Source organism: Maylandia zebra, linkage group LG19 (genome assembly GCF_041146795.1).
Source record: "Maylandia zebra isolate NMK-2024a linkage group LG19, Mzebra_GT3a, whole genome shotgun sequence".
NCBI lineage: Eukaryota > Metazoa > Chordata > Actinopteri > Cichliformes > Cichlidae > Maylandia > Maylandia zebra.
The window spans coordinates 24683907-24701125 of NC_135185.1; the positions used below are offsets into that span (position 1 = coordinate 24683907).

Here is a 17219-nt window from a genome sequence, read left to right on the forward strand (position 1 = left end):
GATCAGGTCCACGCCTTTTGCGCACAGTGGTCGTGAGTGAATAGGACTCTTATCTGGTAACGTTATTCTTGTTATATGAATGTAAGTGAAGCGGCTGCTTTGCTCCAACGGGACTTGTTTCTGTATGCTTTTAAGCTAATGGTCTAGATTTTACCAATAAATGTGCAACAATGATGCACTACTCAAACTGGCTCATTGACGTAAAAAACAGGGCAAGCTTTCGAAATGAGTACAAATCACCACCTAACACCGACTGGATTAAGAGGGGGAATATTGCGGACATGCAGAATAACAACCCGCATCTTAACGAAAAAGCATCCGAACTAGCAGCTGCCATTCATCTCTTGAAAAAAGGTAAGAAATCGATTTGCAGCTATATATCTGGGCCTGCTGCGAATAATTCAGCTCGAGTGGCACTTTTCATACGTGACAGGCCATATTTTGTTGTTTCTTTTAATTCAAACCATGTTCGGACTGATGTGAGGGAAGCAGCTAGAGTTTCCAGTTTCCTCCTTCAGGTCAAAGTGGAGGGCGAAGGCGTGCTCCGTTACCAGGGCGACGGTCAGCTAACAGGATTCACGCTAACGGCGCTAGGCTAGCACCCTCAATGCGACTTCAATGTCCTTTTGACGCAACAGTACGCTAAAAAAAAAAAAAATATATATATATATATATATATATATCTTTTTTTTTTTAAACTTATGAGCGAAATGAAGCATCCACATATGCATGTTGTGGATAGTCGACGCATAAGTGGTGTCTAAAACTCAAAGGAATGCATCGTAAGTAACTAGTTAGGAGCTGAGCGGAGTGATGACAGGTCTGTCTGGGTTACACATCGATTACGTTTCTTTACAAATGTCTTTTATGTATTTGCTAACTATGAGCTGTTTTAACTGTAACTGACTAAGTAAATGTTATTGTTAGTTATATGTTTTTCCCCATACATTAAATCAGCATTATACCGATAATTGGTAACGTTAGAGTTGACCTACACGCCCGCCCGTATTTGCCATTTCTATTGCCAGACATGCAGCGAGACAGAGAGAGAGACTATAAACAGTAGTCAGTAATTAAAATAAAAAAATAAAAATAGACAGCCTATATATTAAAAAATACTTTTCTTATTAATTTTGGATAGTTAAGACATTAAAAATCAGCTTTCTTAGCAAGAAAGAGCATTAAAAAATGATGTTATCTGGTTTGAATTTAGCTATACAGATTGTCAAAGCTGCAGTCACACAAAAGTAAATCTCCTTTATAGACGACACGAAGTGATTTTGCTCTTGTGGGTTCTTTCGTGTATTTATTATGTGTGTGAATTAGAAAAAGACAGATACAAAAGGCGAGACTTCCACTTTTGACATTTCCGTACTACAGACGTTACAGCTTTTGTTATACAAAATGAGTTGGTACAAAAGATGAGGATGCAAGGAGTAGAGGTAGTGAAGGTAGATGAGTTGGGATCAAGCGTCCAAAGCAAGGAGCAGTGACCAAGAGGTGACCAAGAGAGTTCAGGCAGGGTGGAGAGAAGTGATAGAAGGAGTAAAATAGTTATTACCAGTTAGTTAAAATCATTAAAATTAAAGCTACATTTGTAAGTAACAAATTCTGAAAGACCCTAGTTTCTATATGGGTAATAGGTTGACCTCTGCATTCATAACACACTGACTATCTTTGGGTTTTTGACTGTTGGATGTATGAAAAAAAAAGATTTTATACCAACTTACATGTTTGATAAATTAATAGTCTTCATTGTTTTCTCACAGTTTTAAGACAAAATGTCTTCAATTGGATGTTGAGGGCTATAAATTAGAGAATGACAGCTCCTTGTCTCCCACCAAAATTATCATGGGCTTTATTGTCCAATGGGGCGTGTTCTAGTTTTTACTGTCTGTGGAGCACAGGATTCCCCTCTAGATTAGGCAGACTTGTTTTTTTCCTGTGCAATTACACACACAATTTAAATTATTCATAATATTAATATGAGAAATAATGTATTCTTGTTTTTTGAAAACCTTTTATATGTCTTTTTTATGAATTGTTGCAGGCTACAAAATAATCAAGAAAATTGGGGAAGGCACATTTTCAGAGGTCCTGAAAACTCAGAGCTTAAAAGATGGGAAGTTTTATGCATGTAAAGCCATGAAGCAGACAATAAACAGGTATGTACTCTGGAACTAGCTGTCAGTTAGTAATGTGCAGTTCCCCCATACTCTGCTTTGTAAGGGCAATTGATACATAAGTCAGCAGTTGAGTATTCTGTTCACAATAATGCACCAATTACGGTCATTAAATCTGGTAAGCCTGGTGTAGCTCACTGAATTAAGAAAGCAACCCATATATGTAGGGGTATCGCCCCAAGGCCATTTACTGAGTGTCTTCCTCTGCACTCCCTCCCAGAGTTCCTGTATTATCGCAATAAAAGCTAAAAAAAGAAAAGAAAAGAAAAAAAAAGTACATCCTCTGTCATATTAAATGTGCTAATGGTTTACTCTGTTGTTAAGTCTTGAGCAGGCCAACAATCTGCGGGAAGTCCAGGCAATGAAGAGACTGAGCCCTCATGCAAATATTGTCCAGCTACATGAACTGATTTTGTAAGTGTTGCCTGTCACGTAGTTAAATATATGATATGGTACGTCATGTTAATTTAACAAAATGTTTCAGTGACAAGGAAACTGGAAGGGTATCTTTGATTTGTGAGCTGATGGAAATGAATATCTATGAGTATATACAAGGTAAGTTTAAATCTGGCAGGGAGTCACTTTAACTTTTAGGCTCACTTTGTAGCTGTTTAAGGATCAAAACAGTTTTTATTCCTTGCAGGAAGAAAAACACCTCTGCCCGAACATACAGTAAAGCACTACATGTACCAGCTCTGCAAGTCGCTTGAACACATGCACAGGTAAAAAGGAAACACTCAAGTTCACATGAAATGATTAAATAAAGGCATTATTTGGGTATCCTGAGGCTGTGTTCTCTTTTATAGCTGTGGGATCTTTCACAGAGATGTAAAACCAGAAAACATTCTTATAAAGGTGAGATGCATCATTGCAGTAATCAGACTTACAAGAATGTAATAGTTGCACTTTTATTTTCAGTGTCATTTTTAACATATATTTGTGCAACTTGCAGCAAAACATTTTGAAGCTTGGCGATTTTGGCTCGTGTCGGAGCGTGTACTCGAAGCCCCCGCACACAGAGTACATCTCCACACGCTGGTACAGAGCCCCAGAGTGCCTGCTCACTGACGGGTATTACAGCCTCAAGATGGACATTTGGAGCGCCGGTTGTGTCTTCTTTGAAATCATGAGGTATCCTGTGCAGCACAGAATTTCACCTGTAATACTTGAAGTTTGGCTAGAGGACATTGCATTTCAATTAAACTTCATTCCTTGTACAAGAGCATTGCCTTTGCCCTTCTTTGCATTCTCAGCTTTCTGTGTAATTCGACCTCCTGTCTTCCCACCCCCAGCATAAACAAATGTGAAATGAAACCTGTGTGAATGGCTTTGCTGTGTCAATAATACCTGTGTGTTTCAGCTTGAATCCTCTCTTCCCTGGAACCAACGAGTTGGACCAGATTGCCAAGATTCATGATATTTTGGGAACACCAGATCAAAGTCTGCTCCAAAAGTTCAAGCAGTAGGTGGTCATTATGTTTATTACAGTTCATTATGGTAATTACATGTGACCGAAAGCGGCACAAATAAATTGTGAATACAGGTCCTTCCATTAATGCTTGAACTGTATAAATATTTTAGATTCAGCTTATTTTTTTTTACAACTTTAAGAAATGTAATGAAGTACTCCAAGTACACTAGGGTGGGAGCTAGGGCTGAAAATACATTTAAACTGTTACAAACTTCATCCAAATTACACACACAAATTTATACCCACTCCAATTATCACAAAATTCTGCATGGCTTCATTAAATATGCTAAGGTTATTACACAAAAAATCAGCTAATCAGTACAGAAGTTTAATGTGCTATGCTTGTCCCGGTGTTGTAATGTCTGTGCAGGTCTAGAGCGATGCATTTCAACTTCCCTCCAAAAAAAGGCACTGGCATCTCACGGTTAGTCCCCAGATGCCCAGCTCCAGCTCTGTCTCTCCTCTATCAAATGCTTGCCTATGACCCCGATGAACGAATCGCTGCTGAAACAGCCCTAAGGCACACATACTTTAGGGAAATAAGGTGAAGTGCTTAATTGTATTTATGTATCTTAACTGATAACTAATATTTTCCAGAAGTTAAATTATAGCCTTCCGTAGTGTCAAAGTCACAGTTTGAGTGTATTGCTTAAGGGTTTTAAATAAATATGCTCTTGTGTTTCTTCTCCTAGGATGGCAGATAAGAAGGCCGAGAGTCTTCACAGAGTTTCTGGGACTATGGATGTAATCGGAAGTTGTGTGACACAAAACTCAGTTGACCATATCTGTCGACCAGCTCGAGTTGGGAAACAACTGAGAGGGAGACACACAAGACAAACACCTTTAATGAGTGTAAGCTAAAGCTCTAAAAGTTGGCTCCAATAAAATCCACCAAATTACATCTGATACTTTCTCTATTTCCAGCACAACATGAAGCATGTAGCAGACACCCTCATCCGACGGAACATCCCTCATTATCCAGCAGAGCTGCCCAAGCTCAACGTGGTTGTACCGGGACCGCAGATCTCCTTCCCAGTCTCCACTATGCCTGCATTTACAGTCACTCACAGAGGCACACTGCCAACTATCACATCCAAAAAGTGCCAGTCACAGTTGGCCAAGGTAAACACCAGTATGACAGACACCAGGATTTTCACATTTTTGAATTCTTCATTATACCTTCTGGGAATAACATCTACCAAGAGCATTACACAAATGCAGTAAAATAAAAAAACAAAAGGCATATTAATGGTCACTAGAAAAAAATGTGAAGAATCAAATTAATACCACTAACCAAGTGCCCTGATGATGCTTTTTGATATGGCCTTTCATTTGGCTGCATCTACTCTCTTCACAGCCCCGGGATGACTCACACCATGCAGCTTTCAAGACCTACTATATGCCACCTCTGGATAGAAAACATGGAGGCTGCTGAGAGCCAAAAAACAGGAAGTATTACATTAAGAAGAAAAAAAAAAAGAAAGAAAAAATAAAGCTACTGGCTAGACCTGTACTGAAATGGATAACTTGAGAAGACACGTCTGTAAAACATCACAACTGTGCTTGAGACGCGAGTCACAGAAGACCATAAAACCTGTTATCTCAACTGCAAACTGACAACTGAAATTCATAAACGGCATATTCTTTAATGCCGCGGATTAAGAGCATGGAGGTTTAGTTTTACTCTTAAACATTGAACACACTGTACAGTGAGAACTTCTTGTAAAGCAATACGACACCTGCAAAAAGCAGCCACTTGGGCTTGAGCTTTATTATTGTACAACTTTGAATCAAATGATTAAGCCAATTTTAACATCCCCCCCCAAAAAAGAAAAGTGCACACAGATGTCTTCAATTTGCTACCCTGCTCTGACCTCCCAGCTATTTTTACAAAAACCACTTTTAGAAGTTTAAAACGTTACTTGAATGAGACTGAGACTGCCTCTATATAATTATAGTTTGACTTCACTGTAATACTCTGGAAGTTTCAACAGCTGGGTTTTTTTTTTTTAAAGACAAAGGGACATTTCAAACAAATCTCCACTAACTTTGTTGACTCATATTTTTCCAGAAGCTGACATAAATATTTTTGAGGAAAACCTGAGATCAGGGAATTCCCCCCCAGTAAGATAGGAGAGGTCCAGTTGGAGAGTGCACTACCTTACCTGGAAATCTTCACATTCCACACAGTAGCTTTGATTAATCTGCTGGGATTCAAAGTTGTAAAAAGTAATAAATGTGAAAACATTCAGAGGTGGTGTTAATTTTTTTTTTTTTTTTTTTATTTCTAGAGATGTGATGGAAGTCCTTGAAATAAACAATTTTTTAAAAAGCCCAGTCTTCCTGTACAAATGTCAAGAACAAGAACTTAAAACAGTCCTCAGCATCAGTGTTGTGGTTGGAAACAGATTTTGCACAGTTATGCTTAAAAACTGACTGCAGATTAGGTTTAAAAAGGATATTTGAATGTTTGTTGGATGCAAAAATGTAGCTTGGCCAGTACCTCCATACCCCTTCGCTCGAGGGACTGTTGCTTTTCATTTCTCTCAGAGCTGTGAGCTCTTTAAATCAGACTGTGACTCAGTCTGCACATCATTGTGAAACATTACTGGAGTAAAAAGAAAAACTCATCAAGCACCATTTGTATAATGTTGTATTAACCACTGCTCAAAGCTCGCATATTATCGACAAACTCCTGACGTGCTGACAGAATAAACTGATGAGAAAGTGGGTAATTTAAGCTCCATCAGCTTTCCATCTAATGCAGGGGTCACTTATGGCATTATTATCAGTGCATTAAAAATGCATAACTGTCAAATGGAAAAGCCTCCTCCTTTGTTGTGTTTGTCTGTTTTTCATTAGTTAAAATTTCAATCTGGAGAAAAATAATAAAATAAATTAAAAACAGCAGTTCTGAAGTTGAGCAGCATTAAGATTCAAGTATCTGCCAGACTTCCACTGGAAATTCCACACAACACACATTACAGCTTTTTGTTATACCAAATGAATTAGGCGTGAGTGCAGGAATGAATGAAAACGGCAAACAGTGTATTCAAGATTATTTTAATATTATTAATATGTATACTTTAGAAATATAACTATCAATGACAAAACTTCCACTGGAGTAATGGTAGTTTGCTTAGGCCCCCATCAAATCAATTAATTACAATATACACATTATGATACAGAGCAGATTTAAATCTGAAATAATATTAAAATAAATGCTCAATAGATAAAGGTTTTAATTGTATTTTTTATCATTTTCTTGACCTACTGTTAGCCATCTGTGAGTTCTGAGCACACCCAAAAAATGTAAAGCCATATTCTTCTATAAACTAATTTAAGTGCAAACCTTTTTTTTTTTTTCTTTAAAAAGACTATGATTGCAGCATCCAGCTATATAGATTCAGAATTCAAGACTGAGGATGGTAAAGCCAAGTGGAACCAGGCAATCCTCAACTCTCTTTTTTTGTTTCATTAGAGAAGTTATAAAACAAAAAAACGACAAAGTAGCTAACAAAAATCAGTGCAAAGTCATCAACGGGGAGATTCTATTCAAGAAAAGAGAAGTAGTGGGTGAATGTGGATGGATGCAAAAATTTCAGATGCTTACGCACTTGGTCATAAAAGGATAGTTCTTCTAAAGTTCATATTTTAGTCAGTAACCCTGAGTTGGGTTAAATGACAACATTAAAATAAAAAAGATGATTATGAAAATTAAATGAACTATCCCTTTAGTCTCAAGCCACAGTTGTCTGGTTTGCATCTAACAAAGCCAAGCATTAATTCCAGAAAAGCCTAATGAGATTTGACACGCGCGCACGCACGCAAACACACACGCACAAACAAACAAAAAAAAGATTTAAAAAAAGAATTCTAAAATGTATTAAAACTCGAGAACAAAAGCACAATAGTCCACAATTGCACCACACCTTTTCCTGTTCCATTCCTTCTCTAGGTCGAGTGAGTGATAAAACAAAAAACAACAGAAAAGCCATTAACAAAACTGGGAGAGGGAGGGGTAGAAAAGAAAAGGAAAACTTGCAATGCTTGCAGGGTGAAGAGCAGCATCAGACTCTGGGTTGCAGGGTTCTTTAGCAGCAGAAATATTGTGGCTATACTACTGTTCCACTGGGAGAGCTGGCTTGGTTTTGGGATGACAATAAACCCTGAAAAAAGGAAAACAAGGAGATTTGCATTGGGAAAGTCCACATACTGAAGCAAAGAAAGGAAAAAAAAAAAAAATCAAACAACAAACAGCTCATTAGAAAATGCGTCCCATCTTTCCATATTCCAACCGATGCAAGAAATGAAGAGCCTGTGCACAGCGGTTTAAATAAATGCTTGGTGTAATAACATCCGCGATAAAGGCACTTCACTTTATAACTAGCCTTATGACCCTCCTGATGGGACCTTTATGAACATTTGACATTTTATTACAATGCACCTGGATCCTTAACACAGCACACTTCTCTGTAGCTGTGGGTTTTGTATTAAAAAAATAACTTTTCCACAGCCTCAGCATTAAAGCATTTTTTAACCATATGTCTTTTCAATACAAAGTAGACTTTTAGTTATGCTGCATATTCCAGACTATATGTGCAATTCTGGATATGCAAGTGTGCACAAACATATTTTGCTGTAAGCGTGTGGGGAAGTGCAGAGAGCCTGGGCAAATACAGAGCTATTAGCATAAAGGGTGAAATATGAGCAGGGTTGGGATTCAATAGCAGTTTATCAAATCCAAACAGTTTCAGTTTAGGTCTCCGATCAGCTGGCCTAAACTGGTCGCAGCTTTAATGAAGACTAACAATGATTAAGCCAACCTGTTCACAACCTGCATCTCAAACCTGAAAATAAGATCTAATGTTGATAACTGATATCACAGCTCAAACATACCGACACCACAAAATTCACTTGCTCAAAATGTTAATTTGATAGATAATTGTCTTCTGGGCAACAAAAATCAACATAAATAGTGGTTGCAGAGTGATAATGTCTTCATCACAAAAAAGTCAGTGGACTGAAGAAAGCACATTAACCAAGAGACAGCTTAAATGGAGCCTTTACAGAATTAACAAAGTAAGTGTCACTAATGGAAAGTCATTTTAACTGGAGAAATCAACAGACAGCACTAGCAATAATGGAGAAGCTGCTTATATCACCTGCATGATTTGATCATTGCTTTGCTAATGGGAAATAAAAACTCTAAGAGATAAAAACGAAAAAAGCAAAAACAAGTGTGCACGAGATTTGAGAGTGTCTGAGCTTGATGAAATTTGACCATCTTGTTGAACGGGAAATGCATCTGATGACAAGAACCCAACCATAACCCTCTGAATGTGACCACATATGCAAATGACTTGTTGGCTATGCATTGCGAGATCGTTATGGCGAACCAATGAATACATCTTATGTCTTCCTTCACCTGACAGGTCCACAGAAAATTCTATCTTATTATATACCCACAAACTGTATTGTCATAGCATAGGATGTTTTTTTTCTCCCACTGAAACTTGGGCATTGGAAAGCAGGTGTACATTAAACCAAGTCTTATAACTTATGTTTATTACTTCAGTGGCAATTTGACTATAAAAGCTATAAATCGTATTCCAAATATCCACAGTTTAACGTATGCGTTCAAAATAAGTTTAGTTTCTTAACTGCTTTATCGACTCATAAGCGCCATCATTTCAAATTTCCTCCCATTTCCTACATTAAAAAGAACTTACCACTTTGCCTGGCCTCGCCCATGTGCAAATAAATCCCTCCTGACAAGCAGTCACTAAACAGTCCTCTAAAAATATGAGTACAGTCAGTCTCTCGTGTGCTATTTTTTTACAGATGAGGGGCTCGAGGAGGGGCACGTCCTCCATGCGCGGGCACAGCAGAGTGCCCAGAGTCTTGGCAGGGTCTGTTTTGGTTTTTGTCAGCAGGTTGAGCTTGTCGCTACTCTTGCTGCTGATGTGACCCATGCTGTGGTTGCGTTTGTGGTCCTTCTCGTGGTGGCGCTCCTTCCGATCATGGAGTGACAGTGTAGCAAACTTACTCACACCTGTAGCGATGGCGCTGTCCATAATACCACTACTGATTCCACCGCCACTGCTGGCTTTGTTGGTATTGTTTGCCGTCGTTGTTGTGGTGCCAGCAGAATGGGGAAGGCTGTTGGAACGTGGTAAAGTAGTAGCGATGGAGTTAATGCCAGGAGTATTGGCACCACTGTTGTTTCCATTAGTAGTGTTACTAGAGGTGTTAGTGATTATTGTAGCACCTGCAGGAGGGCTGGTAGCATTCATCACATTAGTATGTGTCCGTGTCCGTGAGAGGGGAAGATGCGGGAAAAGGATGTCCTCAGTGAGGTCCCATAGGCACAGCTGAGTGTCCTGCCCCACTGAGCCAAACCGGTATGTAACACTAACAGGCCGGCTGTCTGTGGAGTTACGCTTAGAAAGTCGAGACTGTGTACTGTTGGCCCGGTCTCGTCCAAAGTGGATCATCTGATCCTGGAAGTCCTCATCGCTGCCACTGAACTCCATCGGGTCGCTCTCCTCCACACTTGTGGTGTAATGGTCAAAAGCCACCACACTCACCCACGACTTGTGGCCGTGACCTCGAGCAATGACCCTGCAGTCCAAGAACGACCACACAGTCACTAGATCGTCCTCTCCACCCGCAACTATATATTTTCCATCAGGGCTCCAGCACACGCACAACAAACCACCAAAATAGCTCTTCATGGTGCCGTGAAGCTCAACAGCATCAAAGTTGAACACCCGTAGGAAGCCGTCTTGGCTTACACAGGCGAGGAACTTCCCATCTGGAGAGAAGGCAAACTCATTCAGAGCTCCCTCTCCTACAGTCCATTTAAGGAGAGGGTTCCTCGTGGATTTACTCTTGCAAGTGTGCACAGAGTAATTCTCTCCCTGTTTGAGTAGCTGGTAGTGTGGCGCTGTGGTGCCGCAGGTATGCTCCACATTGTACAGGTACATATTCCCACTGGCATGAGACACTAGAAACAGACTCTCTGAGCCTGGCACCCATTTCACACATGTTACTCTGGACTTGTCTATTAATCTCTGTCAGGAGAAAAAATAGGTTGAGGTTTGAGAGGCAGGAGAGAGCAGAAGAGAAGGGGAAGACAAAAAATAATAATTTTAATACAGTAAAATTGACGTTGGTATGCTCAACAAGCTTTAAGTTTTTAATACAACAAGCTCTGGGCCATTTGGTAATGTTATTAGTAATTTTTACTTGACTTTTTTTTTCATTAAGGTGCATTAAATACATAAGAATATCAATGCATTCATCACACAAAAAATCTTATCAGTTGTAAATTAATTGTGGAGTAGAAGATAATCAATTCTGTGGGATTGGATGACATGCAAGCACCATATTGTCACTTCCTGGTTCCTAAAAAAAAATATGTACGGTGACGGTAAGGTGCAACCTTAAACAGTACTACAAAAATAGTACATAGATGTTATTCCAACCTGTGTCCTTTAGACTTACCTCCTCATTGAAGAGCTTGCTTGTCTCCTTCTTGATAGGGTCAATGAGCTGTACCTGTCCTGCTGAGAAACCCACCAGCAAGGACACGCTCTCTGCTGTAGCTGTGAGGTGGTTGAAGTCATGACACGTGGGCTGCGTTCCCTTGTAAATGCGCTTGTCTATGGGCTTGCTCAAGTCAGCGGCCTGAAAACAGAGACCGAGATTGCAAGGGGGGAATGAATGTATACAGATTGCAGCAACCTTCAAATATCTAAAATGCCCAACTACTCTACTGCATGGCAAAGTCTATACTTAGTCACACTACTAGTAATAAACCATAGCAGCTGAGAGTGCCGTGTTTTATATCAAACTATCAAACCTTTAAGACTGAGGCAGTGCGTTTTAAATCAAGCATCTTGAACCGCGTATAAGACAAGTGCCTGGAAGCAAAATACTAAACATTGAAAAACACACAGAAGAGCATGAAGAGCAAGGGCATGCCTTTTCTCTATAGAGAAACTGATCAAAAAGCAGTTGTTTTAGCCATTTTAAGGAAACAGTATTATACTACTGTAAAGAAGCTGCAGTAAATACATTGCAGACAGTTAATATAACACAACAGTTAAATTTGTTAATGATTAACAGTTTGAACAACTGGTAGAACGGAAAATTCTTTTCAGGGTAAGGTGATGACTCAGGGGTTCCTCCATTTCCATGACATGCGACTGTTTTTGTCTTGCCTCAAAGAGCAAACGTGTCAATGGAGGTCTTGATCAAGAGTCCACTAAAAAGTACAAAATCACAAGACTTCTGCCTCACAATGGCAGAAACAAAGGCTGAAAGAAAACTTCATCATGTTACAATACAACTAAACATACCTGCTGTATTACACATTGGCTTGAGGGCTGACATGCAGATGTTTTCCAAAAACCAGTATGTGCCAACAGTGATGGGTACTGTACAACTCTAGCTACTGTACATTTCTAGTTTGTGTTTTTTGTTTTCAAAAAGTATGTCTGCTACAATATATCAGAATACATTTCTTACTTACCAAGCCTTCCAAAATATATGACTTGAAGTAATTGCCAACTGTGTAGTAACCTGGCATTTAACATTTTCTAACTATGTTAACTTGCACATATTAAAAACCCTGAGGTCACACGAGTTTTTTCCTTTTCCCAATTGCTTCAAACAGCTCAAATATATGGCAGACCTTCAACCAGGATACAACTATTTCCCTCTGAAAAAAAAATGGCTACACATGACATGTTTGTGTGTAAATATGGAAAATGCTTTTATACGCAGGTTCAATTGAACAAAGAGCTCATTCAATCTGTGATGTCAAATCAGGTATCCGTTAATAACCACATTAAGGTGCGACAACATATTTTTTATCAACAGTAACGTGGACAGTTAATTTTGATACTCAATGACAGCGAAGACCTGTATTCATATTAATTGCTATGTGATTTCCACATTATGCTCAACTATGGGGTAGCAGATCACAATAACACTATGTGCCCATTGATTGTTATTAAATACCAAAAATATACCAAATCAGCTCAGTTTGATTAGCTCAGCCTCTCAAGAAGAATTCTTAAGCCAAAATCAGAGTGCCATTACGGCAGCAGTTAGCCACATGAATCCGCATCACCGTGATTGTCGATATCTGTCAGTCAAAAGGTCTTCTACAGGTGTCAAGGGTGGCAACGTAAATCTGTCAATGCTGACACGGACAGTTTTATTACAAACCAAGCCCGTTATAAACGCCATTTAAGCTCTGTCAACTTGAACCGTTACAGTAGGTCAACTTCACCAACATGATATTTGCAAAACTACAAAAACCCGCCATCAAGTGTAAAGAGAGTGACGGATAGGAGACGGGAGTTTTAGCCCCTGGCCTCGGGGTAGCTACTGGCTTGCTAACGTTAGCCAGTTACGCTGGCTAGCTAACTAATAGGCTAGCTTTGAGCTAAGTAGCTAGCTGCCAGCTAATTTCAAAGTCAAGCACCTGTCAGAGTGACTTGACACGCCTAAACTCCTGCAACACCTCACACAGCAGTGTGGCATTTTAACTTGCAGCATAGCGAATTTCCTCAGGCATAAGCCACATTAGCATGCTACCTTTCTAACGCCTTTGTAGATGTAGAAGTAGAGCTCACGGCCCACATTGAAACAGATCCTGTCGCCGTTGCCTGACTGGTCGTTGACGTTCACGAAAGAGACCTTGACGGGGTTGGAGCCTTGTGAATTGAAAGGCACCCTATTAGGACGGCTGTATTCGGAGTGAGTGAGAAGTTTGTAGACGCCTTCCCGAGTGGTGAACTGAGTTTTAATTTCGTTCATCTCCTTCCCTCCTCCCTCCGCCGCCATCTTTGAAATTAACATTCATCCCTTTCCCCCAGGCCGGATCTTACGCACGGATGTGAGCGGCCGTTCCGACTCTCCCGTTCCCCCCAACGGCTCACGGTGGAACTGGTGGAAGGGATGCGACTGGTTTCAACAAGTTGTGACAGCTTTATCTAAGACCTTGCATTATCAACTTAACACAGAAGTTTGATTCAGCCACAGATTTTAATTTTGATTTTAATTTTCGCCCGTGAGTGAACATTTACATATCTCGAAATTTCAAATACTCAGGAATAAGTTTATTTATCAAATCAAAATCAAATCAAATCACTTTTATTGTCACATCACATGTGCAGGTACATTGGTACAGTACATGTGAGTGAAATTCTTGTGTGCGAGCTTCACAAGCAACAGAGTTGTGCAAAATACAATAATGTAAACAAGCAAAATACAAGAATGGCTACATCTGAAACTAATAAATATATGTACAATATATAATAGTATATGCATTTCTGGATGTGTATACTAAATATTTTTCTACGTGTGTGTGTGTGTGTGTGTGTACACATATTTTACAAATTAAATAGAGTAAACAATAAATAAATATATAAAAATATACAGAGTTGAGACATGTTCAAAACAGTGGCATTACTGTACAGTAATACATAATGTTGAAGTTCCAGTAGTTAAGGTGAGGTGTCTATGACGTGTTCAGCAGTCTGATGGCCTGATGGAAAAAGCTGTCTCTCAGTCTGCTGGTACGGGACCGGATGCTGCAGAACCTCCTTCCTGATGGAAGGAGGTTTATTTATGTTATTTATTTATTTTTGTTGTTTTTAGTTTTTTTCAGAGACGGAAACAAGCTCCCATAAACTAGGCTTGATTGTATTAAAAAAAAATAAAAAAAATACATTTTGAAAAATAAAAAAATACAAGTTTTAGATATTTGCACTGTTTATATATAAATATATAGTAAGTTACTACTCGATCAACCACACGTTTAAGCTTATGATCAAGTTGCTGTTTTTGTTTTCTTAAAGTACAGTTTACAATATATATTTCATACAAAAAAAATATATGTTTACATTTTAGTTAGAATAAGCTTTAAAACTTAAAAAAACGCAGGACCGGTACACGTTTTATTTTGAAAAAGCAACAACCGGACGTATTATTTTGTCACAATCTTGAAATTAGCCAAGTCTGTGGTGTTTAAAACTTGTGACAGTGCAGTTGTGTAGACTGCTCACCTGACTGTGGCCACACTTGGCTGTTTCTTATTCAAGGCACCTGCTCTTTAATTAAGCTGCCAGCATTCCTGACCATCTTATCTCGACTTATTTGCGTTATTTCCAAAGAAAATTTGTTTCACGCGCCAAATGTCATGGCACACAGAAGAAGAAGAACACAACGTCCACTTCCAGGTATCAGTGATTACTATTTAATTGTTTTTTCTCCTTAGACGTGGTATTTTCCTAGTTAATTCATTTTCATTTGTGGTGTCAACGTAACATGTGCACAATCTTTTCCAAATAAATAAAATAAATAAATCACCTGTATATGTTATTGGCTGTCTTTTGATTTAATCATTATTGCAATGTAACCTACATATAGTTTTCTACATTCAGACAGCACTGATAGACAAGCACCCAGCAGTATGGACCAGCTTACTTTAAATTACATGGTAAGAATACTTACCCAATGCCCATCTGCAGGTGCTCTGCATTCTTCTTAGACCACTTGCATACTGTTGGACTAGTATGACCTTTGTTTTTTGTTAGGAGATGTGCAACATGGAGTCCAGCACAGATTCTGACTCTGAAATCAGTCCAAGATGGTCCGACACCAGTACCATGGTACTGCTTGAATTCATCAATTGGGCAATACATGCACACTGACATAATAAGCAAATTTGGAAGTATATAGTATAGTTTAAGCATTTTTCAAATAGTAGGGGAAAAACAGTTTTAGTGATCATTTAACATATAAAGCCAGACATGCACCGATCTTTGTAAAAATAACTGCCAACTTATTGATGTTGAACCTCTGGTGGTTGTGTTTAGGGATGTGTGAGCAGTGCACCAGAGAGTGGTGCCTCAAGGAGGGCGTTGCCATTAACGCTTAAGCCTGCAGAAAGGCATGGCTGTTATTCTTTGGTATGCACTCTCCTCTCATTCATCCATTTGTGTTGAAAATGCACATTGCTGATCATGAATTAAAATGTGTGCGCTTGTTATGATTGTAGGATTTGGACCCGTACGATGGGAGCTCTGAGGATTCTGACGAGTCAAATGTCAATGTCTCCAGCAGGCAATCGAGGCAGCAGGCAAAAGGAGGATGTCGACTCTCGGGCCGAAGCAGGCGATGTATCTGTAATCACTCTGCTTCTGTTGCCCTCAGAGAAGGGACAAAAAATGACAAGAGAGACTGTCTGAGAGAACAGCCGAATCTTCTGGATGTCCAGATGAAATGTGGAAGTGACTCTGACCGGTTGGTCTGCGAACTGGACACTCTTCCCTCTAACAGTGACAGGGATGCTTGTAAAAATCTTCCAGAAGAAAGGGTAACTGATTCAGTAACACACAGACAAATCTCTGATATGGAATTGCAGCTTGATGATTCAGGCTTGCGTATTACAAGATCCTCCACACTTCACCCACCTAAACCTCAAAGCTCAGTGGAGGGGAGTTCATCTCACATGCTGGGTTGCTCCTCTGAGAGATCTCCCTGCTTGTGTAACCTTGGATCTCTGTACAAGAGAAAGCTGAGTCTCCCTGGAACAGACATGATTGAGTTGGGACACAGGAAGAAGCAGTGTGTCTTCAACATGGACGATGAACAAGAAGGAAACAATTCTGCATCTGAACCATGTTAGAGTTCTTTAACAGTTGAGATTTAAGGTGGACTGAAATACTTTAAATAGTTATTTGGAATTGCACTCTGTTTATTCATGAATAGTTAACTTTGAGCACCTCCTGATCGTTAAGGTGGCATTTGGTTATCACTTGCTTAAAATTTAGTCACAGGTGACTCATCAAAACCTAATTTTTGTTCAAATGAGCTGCTTAAATCCAAATGAATGAATAAAGTAAAATATTTAAGTCTCCAGTGGTTCATGGAGGTTCAATGAGTGTCTGCAGTTAGGTCAGTAAGCATTTGAACAATGTAATGTTACCTCAAACAGTTAATGTGATTTTAAGTGCAAACCTTTAGCTTTACTTAAAGGGTTTTAGCAAAACATGGCCTTTTGGTGTTGTGCTGGTCTGTGCATTCCTTCCTTTTAACCAGATGGTTATGTTGATTTGACTCCTTGGGTTTGAGTAACAGGGAAACTAGGCTCACCTGGCCTTGTCAGTCTGTCTTCTACTTTTGACCCTCTAAAAGAGAGTGAGTGTATAAAAATGGTTTTGCCAAACAGTTATTGCTGTAACAGATATTTTATGCATATTGTCATGAAACTTTGGTAATATACTTACCCCTCCAACCAGCAGGTGGCAGTAATGGATAATTATATAGTTGTGCCTGGCAGCTCAGTGAAGGTTTCATTACATTTCATTAAAAAAAAGTAACTAAAAGGAGGACTGTGACAGAGGGCAAAAAACAAGTTTACATTTGAGATTTCTTGCTGAACTTTGCTTTTGTCTCATGTTCAGTCCAGATGTCTTTATATAATTTGGAAAAAAAAAAATCATTCAGGAAAAAACTGTCTAAAGTTACAATGCTGATATTGC

General features: G+C 39.2%; 3 protein-coding genes across 10 annotated transcripts; 2 read left to right on the forward strand and 1 right to left on the reverse strand.

Annotated features, from left to right (window-relative positions):
- The first annotated feature begins 31 nt into the window (after positions 1–31).
- On the forward strand, positions 32–5487 carry mok (MOK protein kinase). 3 transcript variants are annotated; one of them, XM_004540383.4, is made up of 12 exons: positions 32–354; positions 2051–2165; positions 2508–2597; positions 2668–2738; positions 2827–2905; positions 2990–3038; positions 3136–3314; positions 3544–3645; positions 4025–4198; positions 4347–4506; positions 4579–4776; positions 5012–5487. In XM_004540383.4, the coding sequence occupies exons 1-12, from the start codon at positions 171–173 to the stop codon at positions 5087–5089; spliced, it is 1479 nt and encodes a 492-aa protein (XP_004540440.1). In that variant the 5' UTR covers positions 32–170; the 3' UTR covers positions 5090–5487. The 3 variants fall into 3 exon arrangements, with proteins under 3 accessions (XP_004540440.1, XP_004540442.1, XP_004540441.1); XM_004540385.4 differs by lacking the exon at positions 32–354 and adding an exon at positions 558–820; XM_004540384.5 differs by lacking the exon at positions 32–354 and adding an exon at positions 558–782.
- A 1214-nt stretch (positions 5488–6701) lies between these two features.
- On the reverse strand, positions 6702–13617 carry wdr20a (WD repeat domain 20a). Of its 3 annotated transcripts, XM_004540388.3 has the most exons (4): positions 13267–13617; positions 11164–11346; positions 9387–10730; positions 6702–7823 (listed from the first exon to the last, which is right to left on the reverse strand). In XM_004540388.3, the coding sequence occupies exons 1-4, from the start codon at positions 13528–13530 to the stop codon at positions 7770–7772; spliced, it is 1845 nt and encodes a 614-aa protein (XP_004540445.1). In that variant the 5' UTR covers positions 13531–13617; the 3' UTR covers positions 6702–7769. The 3 variants fall into 3 exon arrangements, with proteins under 3 accessions (XP_004540445.1, XP_012777663.1, XP_012777666.1); XM_012922209.3 differs by lacking the exon at positions 9387–10730 and having other exon boundaries at positions 13267–13614; XM_012922212.2 differs by lacking the exons at positions 6702–7823; positions 9387–10730 and adding an exon at positions 10757–11064 and having other exon boundaries at positions 13267–13615.
- A 1040-nt stretch (positions 13618–14657) lies between these two features.
- Positions 14658–16933, forward strand: LOC101465503 (uncharacterized). Of its 4 annotated transcripts, none has more exons than XM_004540390.3 (5): positions 14658–14912; positions 15103–15172; positions 15270–15344; positions 15552–15644; positions 15734–16933. In XM_004540390.3, the coding sequence occupies exons 2-5, from the start codon at positions 15146–15148 to the stop codon at positions 16361–16363; spliced, it is 825 nt and encodes a 274-aa protein (XP_004540447.3). In that variant the 5' UTR covers positions 14658–14912; positions 15103–15145; the 3' UTR covers positions 16364–16933. The 4 variants fall into 4 exon arrangements, with proteins under 4 accessions (XP_004540447.3, XP_023011357.3, XP_004540446.3 ...); XM_023155589.3 differs by having other exon boundaries at positions 15273–15344; XM_004540389.3 differs by having other exon boundaries at positions 15117–15172.
- Positions 16934–17219: the final 286 nt, after the last annotated feature.

Excerpts from the sequence above, each read along its gene's own strand:
- mok (XM_004540383.4), top strand. The coding sequence starts at position 171 with ATGATGCACTACTCAAACTGGCTCATTGACGTAAAAAACAGGGCAAGC. Across the intron at positions 3,039-3,135 it reads CAGAAAACATTCTTATAAAG|CAAAACATTTTGAAGCTTGG; the intron begins GTGAGATGCATC and ends TGCAACTTGCAG. Across the intron at positions 4,777-5,011 it reads GCCAGTCACAGTTGGCCAAG|CCCCGGGATGACTCACACCA; the intron begins GTAAACACCAGT and ends CTCTCTTCACAG.
- wdr20a (XM_004540388.3), bottom strand. The coding sequence starts at position 13,530 with ATGTTAATTTCAAAGATGGCGGCGGAGGGAGGAGGGAAGGAGATGAAC. Across the intron at positions 11,347-13,266 it reads TCTACAAAGGCGTTAGAAAG|GCCGCTGACTTGAGCAAGCC; the intron begins GTAGCATGCTAA and ends CTCTGTTTTCAG. Across the intron at positions 10,731-11,163 it reads GCAAGCTCTTCAATGAGGAG|AGATTAATAGACAAGTCCAG; the intron begins GTAAGTCTAAAG and ends TTCTCCTGACAG.
- LOC101465503 (XM_004540389.3), top strand. The coding sequence starts at position 14,873 with ATGGCACACAGAAGAAGAAGAACACAACGTCCACTTCCAG. Across the intron at positions 15,345-15,551 it reads GGTCCGACACCAGTACCATG|GGATGTGTGAGCAGTGCACC; the intron begins GTACTGCTTGAA and ends GGTTGTGTTTAG. Across the intron at positions 15,645-15,733 it reads GGCATGGCTGTTATTCTTTG|GATTTGGACCCGTACGATGG; the intron begins GTATGCACTCTC and ends TTATGATTGTAG.